Source organism: Pelmatolapia mariae, linkage group LG16_19 (genome assembly GCF_036321145.2).
Source record: "Pelmatolapia mariae isolate MD_Pm_ZW linkage group LG16_19, Pm_UMD_F_2, whole genome shotgun sequence".
NCBI lineage: Eukaryota > Metazoa > Chordata > Actinopteri > Cichliformes > Cichlidae > Pelmatolapia > Pelmatolapia mariae.
This window is the reverse complement of record NC_086241.1, coordinates 22811304-22833340: the sequence shown is the minus strand read 5'-3', so window position 1 is coordinate 22833340 and position 22037 is coordinate 22811304. Positions and strand designations below refer to the sequence as shown.

Genomic DNA, 22037 nt, shown 5'->3' with positions numbered 1-22037 from the left:
ATGGATACACTGTAGTCATAAAGGGATGTCCACTTTTGGTGATCCATGGAAACTGTAGCCTGAGCTTAACGAGTGAAACCTGGTGTGGCCTTCTGCTGCTGGTCTTACACGTTGCGCATTTGTTACAATTTATGACTCCGCCATCTGAATACAGAAAAAACCCGAGACTCATCAAACCAGGCAACATTTTTCAAATCACTATGGCGCATTTTTGGTGAGTGTGTGCACCCTTTAGGTTCATCACGTTGTATGTTCAGAGATGCTCTTCTGCATACTTTGGGTGTAACGATTGTTTATTTCAGTGACTGGTGCCTTCTTATCAGCTCAAAGCAATCTGGTTATGTTCCTCTGACCCTCTGACATCAACGAGGCTTTTTGACCCACAGACGTTTTGCTCACTTCCACCATTTTCTGTAAACACTAGAGATGGTTGTGTGGGAAAATCCCAGCAGATCAGCAGTTTCTCTAATACTGAGACTAGGCTGTCCAGCAACCACGCCAAAGTCACTTAAATCACCTTTCCTTTCCAATCTCATGCTATGTTGCAACTTCAGCAGGTTGTCTTGACCATGTCTGCATGCTTAAATGTACCTGCAAACATAATTGCATTAACAAGCAGCGAAACAGGAGTACATATTGAAGTGGTTGCCAATGCTGTAGCTACTTTTTTGTTCTTTTTTAAAAATAAATGTCTGTGTGGTCCTCTGTCGTACTAATCAAATGACACTATTCCTGTATTATTTACTGTAATGCCAGCTTACTTTTTCAATTAGTCTTGTCGGGACTATTTTTAAATGTCCCCCACAGTTGTACTGGGCGACTTATATTGGGTTTTTTTTTTTGTTTTTAGTTTTTTTTTGTTTTAGTTTTTTTTTTTGTGCAAGACCGAAAGTGTAGCTTGAGGATAACATTCAGGCTATCCGCTCTGTGTGTGCCTATAATAAATACTTCCTCAGCAGTGGTGCGATGGGAGTTGAACTCCAAGCTGCTGACCAATCAGATGGAGCCTGTGCAGTCATCCCAGCAGCAGCAGCATCATCAGTGTGTATCTGTGAGAGTGTGTGTAGCAGCTTAAAGGGGGGAATCTGGACACCCTCTCTGAATAGAAGAGGACCCTCTGCAGGCAGGCCGTGCTTTATTTTTCCGCCCATCTCAATGTGTTTTTTACCAAATGGAAGCAGAGGTGTTGAACCCCCAGATGATGGCAGACGTCAATGGCAACAATAAAATTACCAGCGCGGAGCTCGAGGTGCTCAAGCTGCAGGAACTGGTGCGAAAATTGGAGAAGCAAAACGAACAATTGCGGACTCGAGCGAACGCTGTAAACAATTGCTCCATCGGCCCTCATCTTCAGACCTCGTTGTCGTGTCTGCACGGGGGTACGGCGTGCGCGAGCGACAGCTTTTCTGCTAAATATGACGTTTCAAGTGTCCCCGCACCTCGAGGCTCAGCGGAGGAACCTTTCGCCTATTTTCAGCCGAGCTCGGCGTCTCCTGATGCCGCTGTGGAGGACAGCGGCGCCGCTGGAGACACGACTGTTTTGGATGAGGTTGAGATTTTGGACCTCAACGTCGTGCTCCCCGTCTTAGAGCCTGATAGCTGGTAACTGCTCTGTTTATGTCTACCAGTTCATTACATGCCTTGTTTGAATTTACAGTGAAAGTCAGTTTCCCCCTCTGTTGGTCTGACCCTAATACATGCTTCATGGGCCACATGACAGTGAACCAGCCATCATTTTGAGGCAGTGTATGTCATGTATCGTATGTATTGATTGCATCTGTTTTGGTGGAACAGACTTACAGACTCTGGCAAATAGAGTGATTCTTACACGAGGAGCAAAACAATAAAAACCAGATCTGACACAAGCTTTGGGCATCCCAGCATGCACTGTGCGTGCAGCATAGGTATCTATTCAGAGTAGGCAGCGCTGGATGAAATTAGAAACAATGACCCCCTTCAGCCTCTGATCAAACAGCTCGGCTTTGTGTGTTGTGTTCAGCCATAGGCTGAACTACTTTGAAGCACAGGCTGTAGACTAAGGTATCTGACTGCTGAACCGTTTCCAGCTTTATGTATCTGGTGTGACGATGTGGAAAATGTAGCACACAGCTGAATGCAGTGCTGATGAGATACAGTTCAGCCGCTGTGCTGGTATAGCTTTACTACATTTAACACAATTACCCTTCCACCCCCAAGTCAGTGTAATGCTGTGGCCTAGTTGCTGGAGGGGAAAAAAGGCCAGTTCTGTCTGGCAAGTTTTCTTTTCCTTAGATATTTAGCTTCAGTCTGGGAACCTAGTATACTAGGATTTTCAGGCACACACACACAGTGACAAACGTGGGATTTCTTGGGATTTATTTAATTTCTTTTCTGGCTGACGATAAAGGTCAATTAAATTATTTTCACTCATGGTTGGGGATAGGGTGAGATGGAGGCAGAAGATGTGCTGTGGCGATCTGTAAAGAAAGAAGAAGAAGAAGAGATTTGCTGATAAATAGGTTGATAATTTCATGTACAGCATGAAAATAAATTCCATCTAATTGATCATTGACTAAATTTCACAACAGAAAAGATAACATTGCCATTTGCAAGTCTATGCATTTGGTCCGTCCATTTTCTGCTGCTGTTCCAGGTCTGGGTCCCAGAGATTCTTCCCATGTTGTAGAAACTTTTAGGGCATTTGGTTGGCATTTGGATTGTATAAAAATCACACAGCCACAGTGGTTTTATTTCACTGGGTAATAGCAGCTGAGAAATGTTGGGGCTGTAAAACACACTCTTTGAGATCTTGAGCTGCTATTTATTTTCTTTGCTCTCTAGCAACTATTTTTTGATTGCACTGCAAATACACAGCAGCCCTGAGTTAATTTATCATCTGTGTTTTTTGTGTAAAAACAACAACACGGGCTTCCTGTAAAGTTGACAAGATCTAACTGTTTTTTTGCTGCATTTTCCAGGCTGTATGTGAGTCCCAAAGCTAAGCTGCAGGGCCACAGTTTCCTCAGCCCTCTCCAGTGGTGCAGGCAGGTACTGGACCACCCGGGGCCTGAGGTGGAGCTCGCTAAAATGACCCTCTGTCACAGACTGGACCAAGGTACAGTGTACTTAGCCCCAGGATTAGCAGTCTTCATCTGTGGCCACATCTGCCTCGCTGGCTGCTGAAATGTGATCATAAGCTGAAAAACACTTCACACAAAATGTTTCCATGTGCAGCAGAATTTCTTCTGCAGCGTGTGAACCGTGGGAGGTTTTCACTGCACAGAGCTCACCGGCTCCAACATTTCACTCGCTCTCTCTTTAAAGTTGTGAGTTTTACTTCACCCTGTGTTCCCAGTGAGTGGTTATTTCTGGAGTAGCAGAGGACTCACGTGTACACATCTCAGGCTGTACTTAAGATCCACTAAAGATGAAGATATTTATACATGAATTAAAGAAAGATCACCTTGGAAGAGCTTGATGTGTGTTCATGAAAGGCTAAACCTTGTGTTCACTGCAAAATAATGCAGAAATAATTATAAAGCTTTCATTAAGTTATCATCATTGCACCATCTGAACCTCTAATAACAGCCTGATTTTACTGGATTTTATGAAAAAAGTATATTTTAAGTGATGGAATTTTTACATTTTAAATTTAAATACAGGTTATAAATAAAAAATAAAGTATAAAGTGTAGCCTGCGAAAATAAATTATTAAAAAAACATTATATTTGATATACATTTTACGAGACTTATATGTCACCTAATTACCTATTTTCACGAGTAACTCATAACTCAATCCACTCATAGTTTTCACATACAACATTATGAGAATTAAGCATGAAATATTACAAATATTGTGCTGTATGAGATTTCATAATGGACGATCCAGTCTTAATCAGATTTTATCTTTTCCTTTATCTGTTTTAGATCATAACAGTTTGATTATTGTGATTATCTAGAATCGATAAATCTGTTATTATTGTAGCTACTTAGTCTTTGAATCAAATGTTGTTTCCGTAGTGACAGTAACTATGATATTAAAACATAGACTATTGATATTATATTAAAAGCATGTATATTAATAACAATATGCCCATGAGCACATTAACAGCCTTTCAGTTTTGGCCTGTGCTGGTCTATATGCTTTATGGCTGATCAAAGTAAGATGACTACATCTAACAGCCTTAAATTTTCTTTCTCCATAGCTTCTTCTGGTAAAAAACATTCCCATAAAACACATGCTGATTTTAACTCTGTCACTTACATATATGTCGTACAGCTGTTGTCACTTTCTTGAATGAAGAACTAGTATCACAGGTATGTCTGCAGTTTGCAGCCGGCCTGATTGAATCACTGCAGTTTCATACTGATTCTGAGTTTTTACCAAATCTATGAAAACCATCCAGATCTTCTCTGCCAACAGCAAACAGCTCATTCTGCTTTTGAGTCTTGTTTCGTGTTGTTTATTGGATTGGATGATTGAAGTCTGAAGAAACAAGACATACTGACAGCTTAACAATGTATTCATTTAACAAACAGGGGCCTTTGTAGCATGTATAGGAAACATACACGGCCACAATAGCCTTCCACCTCCTCCTCACATGCTGGTCACCAGCTTTTCACAGGCGCAACCTACATACTCAGCTGTGCTGCTCAACACACAAATGCATTTTTCTTGCAAATATGGCAACATTTAAGGGGAAATAAACAGACTTTCCAACAGTTATCGTCAAGAAGCATTGTTACAACAAAGAAATAGTCGACCAAACTCAAATTTCCTTAGTTTTTGTGCTAAATGTATATGTTAATACTGTTTTAGCAAAGTCATTGAAACAAAAGTAGTTTAAGGATTAGATGGTTGAAACCCAACTTAGTTACCAACAATATTACTGCTGAGAATGACGGTGCATTTTATCCACCATTGCTTTCATTTTAACACGGTCTCTGTCATTATCCTCACAGTTTTTGTTTTACTAACAGCTGCATAACCTTTACTCATGGCAGACCAAAGCAAAGTCTTTGCATGCTATAATATCCTTTTCTCTAAGCATGTTTCCACTAAGTGGGGCAAGGGGTTTATTGAGGTTTCAGAAATGATAATGGGACATATGTACGAGCTAACCTAAATCCAAAATCCTTACGCCTCATATACTTGCGTGCTATCAAATATATATTTGCTGCTGGACCCAGTTTCAGATCTGGTGCTTTATAGTTTCTGCTCTCATGCATGGGGATATGGTTACCATAGAAACATGCTTACATTAAATGGGTTGTCGAGTCAGATTCGCTCAGCACTCCCTGCACCAAGAGCCTGTGCAAGAGACTTGTACTTTCAAAGCTCATACTTTCCACTCTATATGCTGCTCACCTGCGTGCTTTGACTTTAATATCCGAAAGAATTTCCTGTGATGGAATATTTTCATATTAATTGTGGGTGGTCTCCACACTGTGACCTGATAATGCATATTTGTTAGTGTCTGTGTTGATGTTTTTTGGTGTGTGTTTGTGCCGTTGACGGTTCTCTTCCTCCTTTGAAGCTGTATTCGGGGAAGGCTGGCTCTCCTCCTCGGGGTCATGAATACATCCTTGTATTTGAGAGCCAGCAGCCATTGTTGGTGCAACTGGCTGTGAATGCTAGTTTCATCCAGCGGAGTTTGAGCTTATTTGTGTCAGGAGTGCCGAACGCTCCACTTTGTCAGGTGTAACCCTCTCAGACTACCAATCAGACACACTGAATGCACGTTATGTAACCAAGCTGAATTTACTCACTGCTAGTTGGCATTAATTAATGAGAATAATAGTATCATCCTCTAAAGGTGTACCCTGTAGCTAGGGTTTTTTATATTGCAACTAATTGCTTTAATGGCTATTTATCAGCAATTAATAGATATGACAGCAAACAATCTGGTAACCCAAACCCAAATGCTCTTAGTTGCCATTAATAAAGTGCATGTTATTGTAGTGTTGAACCATAAAATGAATAAAGTAGTGAAAATCACATTTAAGGACTATAAATGAACCGTGTACACCAAAAAAACTAGTTCATAGTAAATCTAATTCTGATTTTGGGAATGGATTGTAGCCTACATGCACAATCCCTGCTTATCCTGAGACCTAGCCAAAAAATAACTGCGGTTTAGCCCAATAAGCCGCAGTGGTAAGCTAAACCTCGTCTTACTGTATGAGCCTCTTCTGTCCGAGCTCAGACATTTGCAAGGTCAGTACTGATCTGCTAGAAGCAGATTAACATTTGGCCAGAGTGTCATAAAATATATAACCCATGTACTGTATGTTTGTGCTACATGCTAAAGCAATCAGAGACTAACATGCCCTTCCCTGCAATCCTGTCTCTAGCAAAGCGGTGGCGAGGAGTGTCCTCCGTTCGTCCGTACAGCTGCATAGAGGGGCTCTCCACCCTCAGCTGCCCCATCCTGCCTTACACTAAACCTGCTGCACTAACCGAGTCCTCAGGTAACACCAATACACGTCTGATTCCTGCTAACCACAAAACAGACACTCTTACCTCTGGTAGGCTTAGTGGGTGTGAGTCAGTATGTACCTACCTACAAACTGAAATCACTAAACAAACTAATGTTAAATGTTTGTTAAATGGTAAGTTTCACTATTTAAAAGAGCCATTATTTTGGGGTGGGGGGTTATTACGTTTCTTATCATCTTATTTGTAAGCATGCTGTCAGAGTTGGTCTGTGGATGGAAATGAAAGTTTGTTGGTTGGTTCCCCGATTTGGCCCAAACTGAAATCTCTCAAAAACTGTTTGATTTGATGATCTTCTACAGACAAAGATGAATCATAATGGGTTTGCACATTCACACACATACATAGCCAGTCCACTGGGTCTTTAACTTACAATATAAAGTGCGTCGAGGTGACTGTGATTTGGCCCTTATAAATAAAGATGCTTGGAAGTGATTTCAACAATGGTACAGTCATACTAGATGAAACAGCCTTTGGAGACTGTGGCACGATCAAAGTGTACAATAAACTTGTGATCTCATTGTTTTTGAAATGGAGACGAGGACCACGTCTGCAATTAGTTGAATTTAACCAGAACACAACCAGCGGAAACAAATCCTCTATTGCAAAGTGACACCTTGCAGACAGGATGGCAGTCTGAGACAGGTTGCCTCCCACCAGACCTTTGCAGTTGACATTCCTCTGGTTGCCCAGAAGTTGAGGGAGTTGCATGCTCTATGCATCTAGGGCCAATCAATTGGTTGAAAGCAAAAATTATCAGTGCAATCACCAGGTAATTGGATGTTGCCATCCAGGTTTTACTCTAATGTGACTGGGCGATAATGAAACATTAAAGAAAACAGTTTTCTTTTTTAAAGAGTGATTGTGGCTTAATTAATTAATTAATTAATTAAAATGAATTGAAGCATGCTAACACAGTGACACCTTGACGGTAATGTTTAATCTCGTTTCTCTTTAAATTGGGCAACTTTTGCGAGGCAGCTCAAACCTGCGTCTCTAACCCTTTGAAAACAAAATCTAACAACATCACAAAACAAAGCAAATGACGGGAAAAAATTCACATAATGCAAAAGCTAAAATTTTGCATTGGCAACATTCAAAGCCTTTTAGCCTTTAGGGCACAATAATCGTCATTGCTCGTATTAAAACCCTTTCCGCTGACCTCATAGTTGTTGTCTCATGTTGCATCCAAAAGTAATAACAACATAGAGCCAAAAGCATCTGTTGCTTCCAAAATGCTTTTGGAACTCGCTACATAACCCAGATTCTTAAACAACCTGCTCCTTGGAGTTTACAATCAGATTACACCAAACTGCAGGGAGGAGATTATAAGGTCATAGCCTCAAACAGATGGAGACGAGCACTTTCAGACTCCACCAGAAGACAGCTCCTTCAGCTCGTTCATCTGTGTTCTATATTAACACAAACAGCAGAGAGTGCAGGTTAGGCTAGTCATCAGTGATTGAATTTCTTCTCTCTCGTGCTGTGATTTTCTCCTTTGAAGCTCCGTTGCTGTCATCTGGTCAGTCCTATCTCCAGCCGAGTCTCCCTCTCAGGGCCAGCTGCAGCCTCGCTGACAGAACACCCACCTTCCTGTCAAACTCCACTCTCCACAGTAAGAAATCACCCGCAACACGTCTCCTCTGCCGTGTCATTAATTTCTGCAGTTTCATCAGGTGTGAGTTACCATCCATCTGCGACAGTTATGTACACATATATTTCACAACTCAGAGACGCGGTCAGAGAAATGCATTGAAAGTGAATGTTGGGATGTTGACTTGCATGTTTTTGTTTTGTTTTTGTTTTTTTTAGACGCGGGCCGTCGGCATGCGGCGATTACCCCTCAGTCTTCCCTGGACAGCGAGGTGGGTGTGTCAGAGCTGGAAGATGACTCGATCTCCATGAGCTACAAACTGCAGGACATGACAGATGTGGAGGTCATGGCACGACTTCAGGAGGAGAGTGAGTAGACTGTTTAGATGTTTCATACAAAATGTGAGGGAAAATATGAGAAATTTGAGGAAACGCTGCTACAGATAGAGGTCGCGATGGGTTGGAATGGTATTGTCAGATCGTGCTTTTGTCCACTTTATATTCTGACGTAGGGATGTGGTCGGTGGTTTGAATTATGCCTTCCGCAAAGGAAAGCAGCTGATTGCAGAGCCACTTTGCTAGGCTTTGTAGAACTGTTACAGCAAATAATTGAATGAGCTAGAAAAGCAAAATATAGGAAACTGTTAATGTTTCTAGACTGCTCCTCTTAATTTCTTCTCATCTCTGCTAATAAAATGATATAAGCAGAATGTTTTTCAAGGCGTTTGAAGCAGGGAGCCATCGCAGCCAAAATGTTTACCAATGTGTTAGAAAGCGTGGGCTACAGTCGAGAAAAGGAAGGCAAGAAGTACGGCACCCGACTCATAGCGCACTCCTACGCAGAGCTGCCTCTACGCCTGTGCATCACAGGACTGGAAAACAGCTCTGCACAAGTGCCTGAAACTGTGTGAAACTGGAAGATCCCTGAACAAAACATCACAGTCACATCACAATAACCAACATATAAGTTACTTAGTGATGGAGGAAAGGAAGGTAAACCGTACCTTCTTTTGTCCAACTAATTTTCATTGGTCAGCTTGAGTAAAATACTGTGCATTTAACTTGTTTGAGTTTTGGGTTAAATGATTGGTATGAACTAACCGCACATATATAGAATGTAGTCAGAATACATGGATGAATGAAATCTTTATTTTGAACATTTAAGTATCAAATGTTAATAACTGAAAGAAAGTCACACAAGAACGAAATAAAAGACAACTACAGTATTATATTATTGTGATGAAACCCCATTGACTGAAATCCCCCAAATATCTACCATTTCCTGTTCACTTCCTTTTCCCCTTTTTAATTCATCATATATTTGTGTCCCTGATTATATAGCCTAATATTTACATATGCACTATCTATAAATAAATATACATATCTAATACACAGTCTCTTTCTACATGAATATATACATATTCATGCTTTGATCTATAATTATATATCTGCACCTATCTAAAAATATAGTTTTTATATACAATTACCCATAATAATTTTACAATGCACCCTGCAGTCAGAATATCCAGTCAGTGTCACAACATAGAATTTAATATTTAACACATTGCTTCATCCATATAATGCTTTATATTTGTATAACCCTCCTTCTCTTCTAAAATATAAAATATAAAGTAAGGCATTTTGTTTACAAAATAAACATTTTTTTATTTGCATCTAGATGGCAGATGTGGTCTGAAAAGTCTGCAGAGAAATCTGAAAACTTGATTGTGGAAAAGTGTGATATTTTGAAACATGTAGAAACACTGCTCATAGTAAACTGATTAAAGTGACCCTTTACCATAGTAAACTGACCCTTTGCCAAAGCAGTATGTGCCAATGCTGTCCTTTTACGAGAGTGAAAACACATTTGGAGTTCATGTCATCCAAACATCAGAGATTATCTGAGACATATGAATCAAGTCTTTCGGTTTTGATTGGACACCAGCAGGTACAGTGATATGTGGCATGGAGCTGCAAATCACTCTTGCCTCAGCATAAAAAGTTCTTAATCAGACACCAACTGTGCTCTTATGGAAATCTAAATAAAGTTCTTCTCTACGTACCTGCAGCCACCCACAAATTTATTGTAAGGCATGAAAATTGTTTGACATTGCTTTAAAAACGAATACGTGAACGCCCATATATTTACACTACAGACTATTAACTGTCATTGCTAATAAGAACCACCTTCATAAGAGTGTTCATAAGTAATATTTAGTCCTTAAAGTCCTTTTACAACAAATGTATCCACATACTGTTTATTAAATTCACTGTTCCCTCTTCATGACAACCATAATTTTTGTGTTTGTTTGACACCCACTCTGGTTGTAAACAGCAATGCACTGCCTTGTGGAGAGACTGGAAAAGATTACTGTGCAACATTGCCAATAAATGGCTGAAACTAACATAAATGTTTGACCTTTACGAAGTTGAAAGGAAGCGATATCTTGATGCGCTTGTGTGCTATTAAATTATGCAGGACATTTCAGAATAAACTTCCCTATATCAGTCTGGTCTGCCGATTCAGTAAGTGAATAATGAATGAGGGGCGCCTCCAGAAGGAAATGTATCCTATACCACGCAGGGTTCGTGCTTTCCTCGGACAAATGCATTGATTTGTCACCCCTGTAGGCCTCCGACAAGACTACGCCTCTACCTCAGCCACAGCCACGGCTACGGCCACGGCCAGCCGTCGCAGCTCCAGCTTCTCCTTGCACACCCTCAGGCGCAGTCAGATGGATCTCGAGGAGGAGGACGAGGAGGACGAGGGTTACGACCAGCTCCCACCTCCCCAGCCTCGACTGTTCCGCACAGGCTCTATGCAGCGGGGCAGCCTGCCCCACTCTCACACCTTCTCCAGTTTCAGAGACTGCAGACGCAGCTCAACCACCCATCAGTTTTCACTCAGTGGACACTCCCAGTACTCTGGACCCTCTAGCCTGATCACAGAGACACAAACAGCATACACAAATAGCACAGGTGAGTGACCTGATCTGATCTGGGAACATATCTGATAGATGACTGTTAAAAACTCAGGGATCAGTCAGTATCTTTGGACTTCTGTTCTATCAGCATGTCAATCTTTATAAACGCTGATAAATGTTAATCAGGTGTTTTAAGCGAAGTGTTTTAAGATTGCGTTTCAGCAAATGCAATCATTTTGCTCTTCACACACTGTTTACCTGCATGCAACCAAGGCCCGCTCAGATGTAATTAGACTAAAAGAAACAGAAAACTATTAAAGTACAGTTGTCCCTTCTCTGCAGATTGCGTGTCTTTATATGCAGATATCAGTCTATAGAGATAATTGCATGACTGACTGATTGTTTTAGTCTAAGACAGATACTGCTGTTACTTTGAGGAGCAAGTATTAGATTCTCCCCCTCTTTAAAGTCCTAAGTTAAATTAAGTCAGTATAGTTAAAAGAATAATGCAACATTTTGAGTGGACTACATGAAAATATTCATTCATTAATGGATATGATGTGTCATTCTTCTTAAATTTAAAGTGGTTCTACAGGATGTGGTTCTACAGGAAAGTATGCTATGCATTATATCTTTGCTGAGAGTGCTTACTTTCATACTTTCCTAAAACTTTGAAAAGCTAAAAAAAAAAGGCAACTGGGCACCTGCAATACCTGATCAGCTTTGTTGATGTTGTTGCATAGACAAGCTGCGAAGAAGCATGCCCAACCTGATCCGAGCTCCCAGCATGCCTAGTGTCCCCAGCATTCCATGCCTGGCTTCCCCTGTCAACCCACCCTCCCACGGTCCCTCCTCTTTGCCAACGATGCCCTCCCTCCGGAACAGCCAGAGCTTTGACTCATCGAGTGGGCTTGCACGACTTCAATCCTCCAGTAAGACGCCTGTTTTTATGTGTGCGAATGATCAAAGAAAGGAAAAAACTCACTTTTATAAACTGTTAACGCTCAGCCTAATGATGACAACTTAAAATCTAGGGATTGCAGTATGACACTTTTGCTTCATAATATTCCTTCAGTTCCTTCCCCAGGCCAGCTCAGTCAGCGAGTCCAGAGTGTCGGGAGTTTCCCTACAACAGCACGACACACTCTAAAAGCCACAGCCTACGTAAGCCCCACAGTCCAGCAGGGACCCACCTCCACCTCTCTGTCCACCTCTGCCAGTCTGAACTCCATCTCCAGCAGTGCCGCGCTGCCTCAACCCCTCAAACCCAGCAGCAGCATTAGTTTGCTACCACAGGCCCTCAAACCCACCAGCACCAACCAGTCATCTGTCCCCCGCAGTTCCCTCCCTCGGCCAGCCTCCTTCATAGGAACAAGTGGCGTTCCACGTCCCAGTAAAATCACCCAACCCACGCGCAGGTAAGCACACATATGCTAACTCCTTTGGGTTTAAAGGGGAACTACACCAACATGAGTACTGACGAGCATGTGCAAAAAGGCACTTGATAACTTCAAATTTAGACCTGATGAGAAGGTTATCTCAGGGGATCACCAGAGGTGGTAAAATTCATCCTCTGATGACAGTAAAATAAAATTTTCTGAGCCATGAATTGGTTAATCAATTGAAGTATATGATGACAAACCTGGTCAGACTATTAGTGTTTTCAGTATGTGGGGGAGTGGCATTGTAGCAATCTTTAGGTGTGGCATTGGTGGTTCAATGGTAGAATTCTCACCTGCCACACTGGATTCACAGGTCTGATTCTTTGTGGGATGATGGATCTTTTTATTTAACTTTGATTAACTTATATGCTTATATAATATTGTTTTTTTTTTTCTGTCTGCAGTTTGCTTACTCCTCCAAAGAGCCTGGCTGCTCTGAGTGCCCTGAGGGACGGCAGCTGGAAAGATGGCTGCTACTGAACCCAAATAAGCTGAAATTTGAGAGGTGCACAGGGTATCGATGTGTAGGCACCAGCTGATTTAAAATGTCTCTTTCAGCAGGTCTCTAGACTTGGGCTGAGACCTGTGAGAGTGACAATTATCATGAATATAAGCACTACTCCTTGCTGAAGGACAAAGTGAGGACTGTTGAGCGTACAGGTCCAGCAGGCTGGATCTTAACCTTGACTTGACACACCATGAAACAACCAGGCAATACTCTGATAATCAGCTGTTAAATGTGAAACAGATCCTCTCTGATATGTGTTTCTTGGTTTGTCGTTGTTAATTCTTGCATTGAGCAGAATAAACGTCTCTCTCCAACCGAAAGCTTAGAAAAATATATCCCATGCTTTTGTACATGCTTTTAATGATTTCATATGATTAGTTTTGGAAGTACTATTTTTTTCAGGCTGTGGTGTCAGATATGAAGTTGAACCTGAAGTTTGAATTTTGTTACTTCCCGTGCCTGTAAAAAACAAAAAAGTGAAAAAGAAGAAGAAGTAATGTAATTTATGTTAGTTATAGTTATTGGCTGGACCTTGCAGCACTTTGGATCAGAATTCTGATTAACACATTCAGTATTAGATCCATTAATGACCTTGTACACACTTTATCTTTTGGTTAGTTTCTTTTTATTTAATGTTTACATTCAATTCCGAAATGTTCTTTGATAAGCGTAACTGCTGCAGTGATATTGCACAAGGAGCCCTCATGCTTTTAATGGATGGCAAGAAATTACAGAAGAAGTGAATTTTTAAAGTGAATAAAAGCATTTCAAAACGTTTTTTCATTCTTCTTCATTAAAATTGTTTGTAAAGAATTGAGGGGGGAAAAAAGGTAAACTGCAAAAGGGGAAAGTGATTGCAGCCAGTGATGAGCTGCGGAAACCCTACCAGGAGCATGTTGTCCACGAAGACATAACTATAGGCTCTCTAGGACACACAAACACCTCAGTCATTGCAATTCTTTTTATTTTTATGTCTGAACGCCTCCAGTTGTTTTGAGCATCTCCCACTAGGACAAGATGCCTGAGCAGACCAAGGAAATTATGTCTCCTGGCTGGTTTGGGAACAGGTGGCTGGGGACTTAGACCTCTGCCCCCCATGACCTGGCCATTGAAAAGTTGCGAAGGGATGGATGAATGGGGAGTTGTAGCTTTACTTACTGCAGTTCAAAATATATGCCTTCTTTAACTCAGATATGACTCAGCTTAAAAGTATTTGGAGTAACGGTGGTCTAAGGGCGAAACCATATTCCTGTATTCTTCCCTAGTAAAAGTACAATAGTAAACCAAGTTCAGTCCTGTATTCCTTCAAGTGTAAAGTATATCTGAATGCTAATATCACTGATATTATGGAAGCTACTGCTCAAAAAATAAATGTAGAATTCAGTTTTAGCACATTACAGTTAGGGGGTTTTGAGGTTTGAAGTGGAAGATTCACTGTGGCAGCTGTTAGTGTCACAAGGTGGTCACAGAGTGACTAATGTTTAACAAGTGAGTATGTTGATTTTAAATCTCCAGAGTAACACTCAAACACGCTCTACTTTAACATACTGTACCTCAGGGAAGGTGACTAAAATCTCTTATCTTTTATCTTTTGCGCAAAATCATTAAACCAGACCTGAAGACAGATATTGGGTGCGCAGTGCTGACCTTTTGGAGTTTTTGATAATGCCCAACAAAGCCCAGGAGGTATGTCTAATCTGCTTTCATCTGCACTTTTGCGCAGATCATTTATACTAGATCGTTTTTCTCAATGGAATCCCCCCCCCCCTCCTCTTTTTTTTTTTTTTGCTTACAGGATGCTGTGATCAATCTAAAGACGCTGCAGGAGATTTCCAGGCAGCTTGGTTTTGAGTGGACAGTTTTGGCATATGAGCTCGGCTTCAACAGAACTGAGATAGGACGCTTCCACGCCAGCTCTACAGAGAAGAGTGTCCAGGCCAAGGCCATGCTGGAAAGCTGGTAAAGTCTGTGTGTATACTTTTGAAAATATTGTGTGCTTTGTTTAGAAACTGGTGTTTCTAAATCAAAAGCCAACATCTGATTATCTTAGCAGTGTTTAGTCCAGTTTTATACGTCATCTGAAATCATTGTAGTCTTAAAAAATTGAAGTAGATGCCCAGCAATCTCATGTGAGAAACCTAAATTACTTATTTGTGTTTTACCAAGGTCACTTGGGCTCTCTAAACACTCTGTCACTTATATACAGTTCTTTTTTTTTTTCTTTTCTTTTTTTTTGCTTTTTATACATCAGTGAATTTCTCTTCTTTCCATGAAATACTTTTTAGAGGTTCCTCTTTATTCACAGGTACGAGAAGTCATGGGACAAGCCAAATAAGACCAAGCTGCTGCAAGACGGACTGGAGCGAGCTGGCAGACGGGACCTGGCTGAGAGACTGCACTGCCTCCACTGGGGTCACCAGAAACTGAGTCAAAGGGTGGAGCTTCCCTCTGCCTTCCCCTTCCTCATCACAGTCCACAGGACCATCGACAACCGAGACGCACTACGTAAAATCAACGACCTAAGTCGTAGATTTACTTAAACCTGGGTGGAAACGCAAGTAGCTGCGGCTATGTCTGTGATTTGTGTTCTACGTGTGCATATGTGATACTGCAAAGAAGCAAACGGACTCAGAGTCAATTAACCAACAAATCATGATATATGCTACTTTTTGTAGTGCAAGAAATTAAAGCCTTGCAATAAGGATAAAGGCTGTCTTTGGAATCCTTTGATTTTAAAAAGTTTATTTATTTTAATTGATGTACAAACGACAAAGGTCAAGACAGTTTATGTGGATCAACTGTGTATATATGTTGTTATAGTTGGCTACAAAGAGCACATGTGTAAATGACAAAGTCTGCAGTAATGTATGGCTGATGGGACCATTTTAAGGAGAGATAATTATTGGTGGATATGTATACTGCATTTAAACAAACATCTGACCATAAAGGGCCAATATGCACATGTGGCTGAATGATGCATATACTAAACTGCAGTGCAAGGGACATGATTTTTTAATGATGGTATGAATCCATATGTTTCATATTTTTTATGCATAGTGTCTGGCTGTCACATATACCACAGAGAAGAAGCTCTAATGTGTTACAGCAAATCAAATAAATAGCCCATGCCAGACTATGAGACTTCAGTATTAATCATAAATGGGGTTTGGGGAGTTATTAAGCATTAAATTAAAATATTATGGTTTTATAGTGGCAATATGTGCTGGACAACTATCTAACTGAGAGCAGGGACTCATAAAACACATTTATTGATTCACGATGAGAGTTGGATGAAAGGATGACACCACAGATGATGATACCGCCTTCACCTCAGCTTAATAATCTATTATCTATTTTTATTATTTAGTTTACTAAACTTCTATTAGTTAGTTTATTATTATCTGAGGACAAAATGTAAAATTTGACTGTAAAAGGATTACATTAATAATTTTGCTTAAAGGCAGTAAGGACTGAGACCACGTGAGCAATTAGAAATAATACATAAGGATTAATTGAAAATATGGTAATGATATAAAAATGAAATAACACAATTACATAAAAATACAAATAAACATATAATAAATATAGATATATTAAGATTATTACAAAATAGTATTAGTTTCTAAAAAAATTATAACACAATTATATAAAAATACAAGTAAACACACAAGACATAGAGGTCTATTGTTTAATTTCCAGAATTATCCGCTTTAGCAAAGGGGAAAGTAGTGGGAGGAACCATATTATGTTCCAATCAATCAAATTCAGTTGACCCAGTTGCACAAACCAATCAGAGGGCACTCTTTTTTAAGCAAGGTTGTATGAGTGCGCAACGAGCCAGTGTGGAAGTTAATCAAAGAAGCCTTCAAAATAAGATTTTTTTTAATATTTAAATTTTTATTTAAAATACAAATTTGCGTATTTTAAAATGAGATTCGTGGACAAAATAGAATATTAAAATCCACCCAGAGCGTATAGCACTGCTTAAAAAGATGAACTAAAACAACGCGCGATATCTATACGTACAACTGCACTTTATTGTGGAAGTTCTTCTCGGAATATGTAGCTCAAATCCTGGCCGTGTTGACGTTTGTGCTTGTGTCGGCGCTCTAGCTGCTACACTCAAAACAGAAAACAGCAATGAGGAGGAATTTAGTGAAAATGAACGTTATCGGTAAAGCAGCTCCTTGGAAGTGGTGTGCGGGTCTTTTTCTACTTTGACCGTGACATTATGCTCATTTACAGGCCGACAGCTGCCGGATTTCAGACATCCTGGCGACCGTTCAGCTGTTAAGTCGCTGTTGCATTTATCCACACTGCTTATGTTTGATTTTCACGTGTAAACGGACGTGTCATTGTCAGAGCTCGGGGAACTTGGCGTTACCGAGCATGTTTACCGCGTCACACGGTGCTATTTGAAACACTGGCCGACGTGAAATAGCTAACTGATCGCTTAAGTTGCAACAATGGCCTCGGCGCTGAGTTGCTTCAGTGGTCCCGAGGTGCTGGAGGACGCCAATCACGCTCGGGGTTTGATGGACGGGTTGAAGTTGCTTTACGATTGCCGGCTGCTCGGGGACGTTACTATCGGAGTTGAGTGCGAAGAGGAGTCTTTGGAGCACAGCGGCAACCCCACCAGAGGTGCCATCGACCAACTTTTCTTCTGCAGCCGCAACGTCCTGGCAGCTGCTAGCCCCTACTTCAAAAGCATGTTCACCGGTGGGTTAAACGAGAGCGTGCAGGAAACTGTGGTCATCCGCGGGGTCGATCCTGAGTCTATGTCCGTCATCATCGATTACTGCTACACGGGCAGGGTGACCATCACGGAGAGTAACGTGCAGAGGCTGTATGCAGCGGCCAACATGCTCCAGCTGGAGTACATCAGGAAAGCTTGCTCCAGTTTCATGACAAGGAGACTGGACTTGTCTAACTGTGTGGGGGTACTGAAATTTGCTGACACCTATGATAACCCCGAGCTGAAGGAGAATGCGCAAGCTTTCATTGCCAGGAACTTCGGCCTGGTGTGTAATGGGGGGGATCTTTGCGAGCTGGACCTGAAGCAGCTGAAGGAGTTGCTGTCTCTGGACACCCTGGATGTGGATTGTGAGAAGAAGGTGTGCTCGGCTGCTCTGCAGTGGATCGAGGTGAACGCAGCACAGAAAAAAGAGGATGCGCTGCAAGTGCTAAAGTGTGTCCGCTGGAACTTGTTCACTGAGAAGGACAAGTGTTACCTGGAGAGCCTCATGGCAAGGCCTTTCATTGAGAAATACCTGGCATCATTTTTTAACAAGTCCCCCGAGGACGGCTGTGTCGTGTCTGCTACTCTGGATGTGCCAAAACACAGAATAGGTGTGAGCGCAAAAGAGATGATCCTCTTCTTTGGCCTACCTAATGATAACATAATGTGTTGCGACCCATACTCGGAGGACCTGTACTTCATGGCCCCTCCTTTAGAGGATCTGAGCAGTCAGGATTACAAACGCTCCACCATGGAGTCCTTAATCGCCTGTGCCACCCCCGAAAACAACTTGTACTTGGCGTCCCACCTCTCGAAACACTTCTGGCTTTACAACCCTGTGCTCAACAGCTGGCAGGAGTTGGCAGAGAGGCCACTGGGCAGAATACATTCTGGAATGGGCTACCTCAACGGACACGTGTACCTTCTGGGAGGAAGAAACCCGGTGACGGATGCCAGACTGAAGGAGGTGGAGTGTTACAGCATCCAGAGGAACCAGTGGACGTTTGTGGCTCCTCTGCCTCATTCTCTGGGTAAAATGCAGGTGGTAGCTCTACACGACCACTTGTACGTGGTGAACAAAAGGCGAATGCTTTGCTACGATCCCAAGAGGAACCGCTGGCGCCACTGTGGGTCGCTGAGGCGAGACAAGCTTCACAAGGCCTGCGTGTTCCAGGACCAGATCGTCTGTGTGTGCGACATCCCTGTGGTGAAAGCCTACAGCCCCACTAGGGGTGAGTGGAAGAGACTCGGCGACATTCCCATCGACAGCCGAGCTCTAAATTATCAGGTGATCCAACACAACGGCAAACTGCTCCTCCTCACTCAGACTTTACTGCAGCACAACAAGAACAGAGTCCTCATTCACGAGTACGACCCAGCCAGGGACACGTGGAAGAATATCATGGCGGTGTACGTGTCCACGCTGGGGCCCGTATGTGTTTCAACGCGCGTTTACCCAGCGTGCCTTAGCTCTGCCCACAGCTTCTCCACAGAGGAGGACGATGACAGTGGCTCCAGTGCAGACTGGGATTTTGACGGGCTGACAGACGCAGATTCAGACTCTGGCAGCTCTAGCTCATTCTCTGATGAGAACTGGTAGTGAAGTGTGTTGCAGTGTCAAAATTAATTAAATTATTGGGTTTTTACAGGTTGGTTTTGTCTAACAGGGAGCATTGAAGTATTTATTCAGTGTTAAAACAGTCAGGAGAAGCACAGGTTGTTAAAAAAAAATCTTTTCATACGTCTGATCAGTAATGTTAATATTGGGACACATAAAACCAGAGAAAATGTTTACTGTGCCTCTTTCACAGCATTTTTGCTGGGCAAATACAGGGGTTACTAATTGGGAACAATTGCAATTCTTTGCAATACTTGCTGGAACTGAGCCTTCACTTAACGCTGTTACTTCCAACCTTGCTTTTCCTGGTTCAAAAATTTCAGAGAATCTCTGGGACTACACTTGTGGAAAAAGAGTGGCAGTGAAAGTGCAAGTGAAACAAAAGTTTACGGAGTAGAAAAGGGAAAAAAAGAAAACTGATGGATTAGCAGTAGTGCTTTGCGTCTTTTGCGTGCAACACCTAAAGGTTTCACATGGATACCACATCTGTAATGCTTTCGTCACATGCTTCCTGAGGACCTTCTCTCCTAGCTCGTAGAGCCTGTGAGAGATTTGTCCACGCCAAACTCGAGCTGAGACATTCGAGTGATGTCGCTTGACAAAGCTGTACCAGAGAGCTACAGAATAACCTAAAGATGTACGAATGTGCCCACTAGTACTCCTGAGTGGAGCGCCGCTGTTAAGCTTTAACATTATGTTACATGAAGAGTTATTTGGGTAAGCCATTCTCTTTAGAGTGAATAAATGAGCATGCAAGCTTAAGATCATCGTGAAATCATGGCTTGAGTGTTTGTCATATCAGACATCTCAAGTGCCTCTTGTTTATGACTATGAAAGAACTGGTTATGAACTGGGCTTTAAAATTTATGGTCCTTTTTATGTAGTTGATGCACACAGCGACATCACACACACACAGGCGGTGCTCCAAAAACTGCTGCGTGAAGTCTAGGAGCCAATGTACTGTACACTCTCTCAGGTTTAGCCCATTTGCGATGACAGAGGTTCCTTTTTAGATGTAGTGCGATCACAATGTTCTGGTGACAGCAGATGTGTTTTATGATTGTGTTTGAAATCACAGAGTGTATGTGTGTGTTTTCTTATCTATACTTTATTTTTTATGTGTGTGTTGCAACAGTTTTTTGGGGGGGAGGGGTTTTGAGTATTGCTTGGGTGTGATGATTTATCTGCTTGCTAGAAGACTGCAGAGAAGCCATTGTCACAGCCAAGCAACCCCTATGCTATTTGCACTTACTGAGATAAATGGTGGAGATAAAATATTACATATCCTCATCAGCAGAATGCTGGATCACACAAAATAATGACCATAAAGTTGAATCAGCACCTCTGAAAACACTGAAGAGTATAATCATGAGTGCCTCTTAGTCAGGGGTTTTTATCAAGCAGTTTTGGAAGTAAAGGGGGAGGAACTGTGGGTAATGACATGCAGCGAAGGCGTGGTAGAAATGGAGCTGCTGGTTCCAGAGCTGGGTTTACAAAATAAACTGTTAAATGAGTGGAGTGCTGACTGTCTCTCTGATGAATAATGAAGTTTCTTGAAGTAGATGGGGTGCTTGGCTGTGGATTACAAAGCTGTTTTTGGTAAATGTGTCAAATAAACATCAGTGTATGCTGCAGAGCTACAAGTGTGTGTAGTGCTGAGTTTTACAGAAGTCGTATTTATTGCCACTGCATGGTGAAACTGGAAGGTTCGGGTTCTGAAGAGTGGTCTTGTGAGTATTGTGAGTTTAATATGGTGCAAAACAGAAAAATAGTTCAAAAAGGTTCTAATTCTAGGAGGATTGAGTTTTAATAGAAAAATGTGTCATTAATGAAAGTATTGGTAATACTTTTTTCTTTTTTATGAGACATTCATGATGTGTTGACTGATTGAATTGCTACAGAAAAGCAGAATGATTTTTTTTTTTTTAAATCTTATGTTTGTATTTATTTGAGACTGTCTCTGTTTAATGGTTTTCCATTGTTAGATGTTCTCTTTGTTTCTTTTTTGTAAGTTGTACAAATTTGTATGAGGTTAATATATTTGTGCTCTTGGAGGATACCTACTGAAGTGTTTGTGGTTGAGTGATATGTCTGTATGTAAATAAGTATAATAGCATACATGATTTTAAAAATAAAAATTTATAGATTTAAAAAAAACGTTTCTGAAATATCTTGTATTTACTGTGTGGAAGACTTGATCCACCCCTCATTTCTTTTTTTCCAAGCAGTTAGACTTTCTAGTCTTTTTTTTAAATGTGTTTTTTCTAAGAAAATACGGGGGGTTGTTGCTGTTCCTTGAAGGCAAATCGGGAATAGAGAGGATGGCTGCCATGAGGTCAATCTTAAGGAAGGGAAACAGAAAAAAATCGGCACAACCATGCTGTCATTTTTGTGTATGGCCAAATTACATAAAACCTGGACTGAAAATCAGTGTCTTGCGAAGTGATGGATCACCGCTGGCTCTACTTCAGCCAGCGGTGTTGGGGGTCTAGTCAAAACTCATGAAAGTAATTATGACTGCAGTAAAGCACCATCAGATTTTTATTGGAAAGTATCTGACTGGCAACAGTCTAATTTTTCATTACAACTTCAAAATCACTAAATACTGACTTTCGGACTTGATAGAATTGAATTCGTCTATTTTCTACCACTTATTCAATTCAAAATAGGATTTAAAAAAAACCCCCGAGTAATTAAAAAGAAAGGAAAGGGGAAAATAATCTCTAACCATATTCCACG

The 22037-nt window shown here is 41.3% G+C and overlaps 3 protein-coding genes across 5 annotated transcripts; all 3 read left to right on the top strand.

Annotated features, from left to right (window-relative positions):
• The first annotated feature begins 1041 nt into the window (after window positions 1-1041).
• Window positions 1042-13735, top strand: slain1a (SLAIN motif family, member 1a). 3 transcript variants are annotated; one of them, XM_063499929.1, is made up of 9 exons: window positions 1042-1602; window positions 2958-3094; window positions 6334-6450; window positions 7980-8090; window positions 8288-8437; window positions 10700-11047; window positions 11736-11924; window positions 12068-12410; window positions 12839-13735. In XM_063499929.1, the coding sequence occupies exons 1-9, from the start codon at window positions 1172-1174 to the stop codon at window positions 12912-12914; spliced, it is 1902 nt and encodes a 633-aa protein (XP_063355999.1). In that variant the 5' UTR covers window positions 1042-1171; the 3' UTR covers window positions 12915-13735. The 3 variants fall into 3 exon arrangements, with proteins under 3 accessions (XP_063355999.1, XP_063356000.1, XP_063356001.1); XM_063499930.1 differs by lacking the exon at window positions 11736-11924 and adding an exon at window positions 11577-11606 and having other exon boundaries at window positions 12080-12410; XM_063499931.1 differs by lacking the exon at window positions 11736-11924.
• Window positions 13736-14243: 508 nt separating this feature from the next.
• On the top strand, window positions 14244-15601 carry wu:fc50b12 (uncharacterized protein LOC103911624 homolog). The gene is made up of 3 exons (XM_063500138.1): window positions 14244-14628; window positions 14738-14901; window positions 15248-15601. The coding sequence occupies exons 1-3, from the start codon at window positions 14608-14610 to the stop codon at window positions 15480-15482; spliced, it is 420 nt and encodes a 139-aa protein (XP_063356208.1). The 5' UTR covers window positions 14244-14607; the 3' UTR covers window positions 15483-15601.
• A 1421-nt stretch (window positions 15602-17022) lies between these two features.
• On the top strand, window positions 17023-21403 carry kbtbd7 (kelch repeat and BTB (POZ) domain containing 7). Its single transcript, XM_063499625.1, has one exon. The coding sequence runs from the start codon at window positions 17409-17411 to the stop codon at window positions 19278-19280; it is 1872 nt and encodes a 623-aa protein (XP_063355695.1). The 5' UTR covers window positions 17023-17408; the 3' UTR covers window positions 19281-21403.
• Window positions 21404-22037: the final 634 nt, after the last annotated feature.